Source organism: Aplysia californica, unplaced genomic scaffold, assembly GCF_000002075.1.
Source record: "Aplysia californica isolate F4 #8 unplaced genomic scaffold, AplCal3.0 scaffold00202, whole genome shotgun sequence".
NCBI lineage: Eukaryota > Metazoa > Mollusca > Gastropoda > Aplysiida > Aplysiidae > Aplysia > Aplysia californica.
The window spans coordinates 1,141,615-1,143,526 of NW_004797472.1; the positions used below are offsets into that span (position 1 = coordinate 1,141,615).

The window sequence follows — 1,912 nt, forward strand, 5'->3', positions numbered from 1 at the left end:
GTAACATGCATACGATCAAACTCAAGAAACGCCAATGTCGAAAACGCGGAAGCGGAAGGATAGTGACCACCCAACATACACAACAAAGAAGAGACCTAACCCTAACCCAAACCCTAACCCTCCCTATCTCTATCCCTACCCCACCCCTATCCCTGTCCCTACCCCACCCTACCCCTCGTTTCTACTCTGTCTCATTGTGGTCGCTCGTTACGGAAGTCCTTCCGAAAACGCGAATTTATAACAGGCATGTCCAAGTCACATTAGGATCTAGATTCCAGTGTGGGCTATAACAAGTCTAAGACTCTTTAAGTGGATTCGTTAAGCGAGGACGAAGAATCATGAAGAGACAGATAAGAACTCAGACTCAGAGCTCACGCCGGCACCACATTCCACGGGGGAGGAATGTCTTCGGAACGATATATCGCACAAAAACTTTGCTGAAGAATAAAACTGCCACCCCCTTACCCCCCCCCCCTTACACCAACGTCTCGTGGAAATCGCACCGCTCACGCAAAAAAAGGTGAGCAGTCTGGCGTAATGTACGCAGAAATCTTGATTAGACACAGGGAAAAAAATTCTCCCCCTAAAAATTCCAGCGCAAGAGTGAGTAAATCAACTACTGGTCGGTGGGTTTCCCGCTCAGCCTGTTGTGAGCGTCACAGTGTTGCAGTGAGCAGTTCACCACCGCAAGCACACAACAAACAAACACACACACACAGACACACAGACACACACACACACACACACACACACACACACACACACACACACACACACACACACACCGCTAACGCTAGACTACTACACGTTCTAACCTGTTGCCAGCGATCCTCGAGTGAAGGCTGCGCCGAAAAGTAACCCGTGTCGTGAACTACTTGCAGCTCCCGAAATATGTTGCTGCTCGGCAGAATATCCATCTTGAGATGAGAAATCCCCTCGGAGAAACAACAAAGTCCTAAGTCAACGATATGCGAAGAGTAGCCTAGCACGGATCATCTAAACATGAGAGACTGTTGTTGTCAGAGCGGCTGTCAGCAGTTACCGTTACAGTTGTAAGCTAGCAGACGATCGGCCGACTTGTATGGATCGCCGCCATGGAGTGGCACACACAGACACCACACACACACACACACGCTCAAACAGCCAACAAGTCTCACGGCTGTTATCGTTCGTTCACTGGCTGAACCATTCACGCGGAACTTCTTGGCAGGACTCATTCTCCGCCCGCCCGCCGTGTCCTCGCTACGTGACCTCGGAAAACTCCGCCGCCTTTCGGCCACGCCACTTGTGGGAACTATAAGCAGCCGACCAATCAAAACGAGGGGTTTCCCGACCTACAAACGGAAGGAATGTTACATAAGCCAATGAGGGGACAGAGTTTTCTAGTGTTGTAACATAGGCCTATGTGTAAATACCCGAGCAATGCACCCCTTAATAGGGAGATTGGGAAATGTATTGATCTCTCGCTCTATTTATAGATCGTCTATAAAGTCCGGCGCCACTTCGTGATCGACGCAGTTTTACAACTGACTCACAAGAGGCAACAACAGAGTCGAGCGATCGTGTCTCCCTGTAGCTCAGTGAGGCCAGAACAGAAACTTTAACACTCTTCTTCTACTGTTCATTTACTTGCTTTTAACGCCCGAGGTGTTTAACTGCCAGTTTCGTGACATCCAGGGATTACTAATTATATCACTGTTGACTATTGCCACTTAGTGAAAGCTGATTGTGTCCATGTCATGAGACGCGACGATCATTTCGGGGGGTGGTTTTTTAAAAAACTTTTTTTCTTTAGCTTTCTTCAGCTTTCATTTCTCTACTGCTTACTTTCTCAATGTAGCATGTTACACGAATGTTACCAAAATGTTTTTAAAGTGATTTTTTTCGGGAGGGGGGTCATCGAGGGAGGGGG

The 1,912-nt window shown here is 48.1% G+C and overlaps 1 protein-coding gene across 1 annotated transcript in view; it reads right to left on the reverse strand.

The window, feature by feature from the left end:
* LOC101855872 (Krueppel-like factor luna) overlaps positions 1-1,232 on the reverse strand; it is a 126,241-nt gene extending 125,009 nt beyond the window's left edge. The window contains exon 1 of the mRNA XM_005099113.3: positions 816-1,232. Within this exon, the coding sequence (XP_005099170.1) occupies positions 816-917 (102 nt within the window). The 5' untranslated portion in view covers positions 918-1,232. The remainder of the gene's footprint in view (positions 1-815) is intronic.
* Between the last annotated feature and the right edge of the window lie 680 nt (positions 1,233-1,912).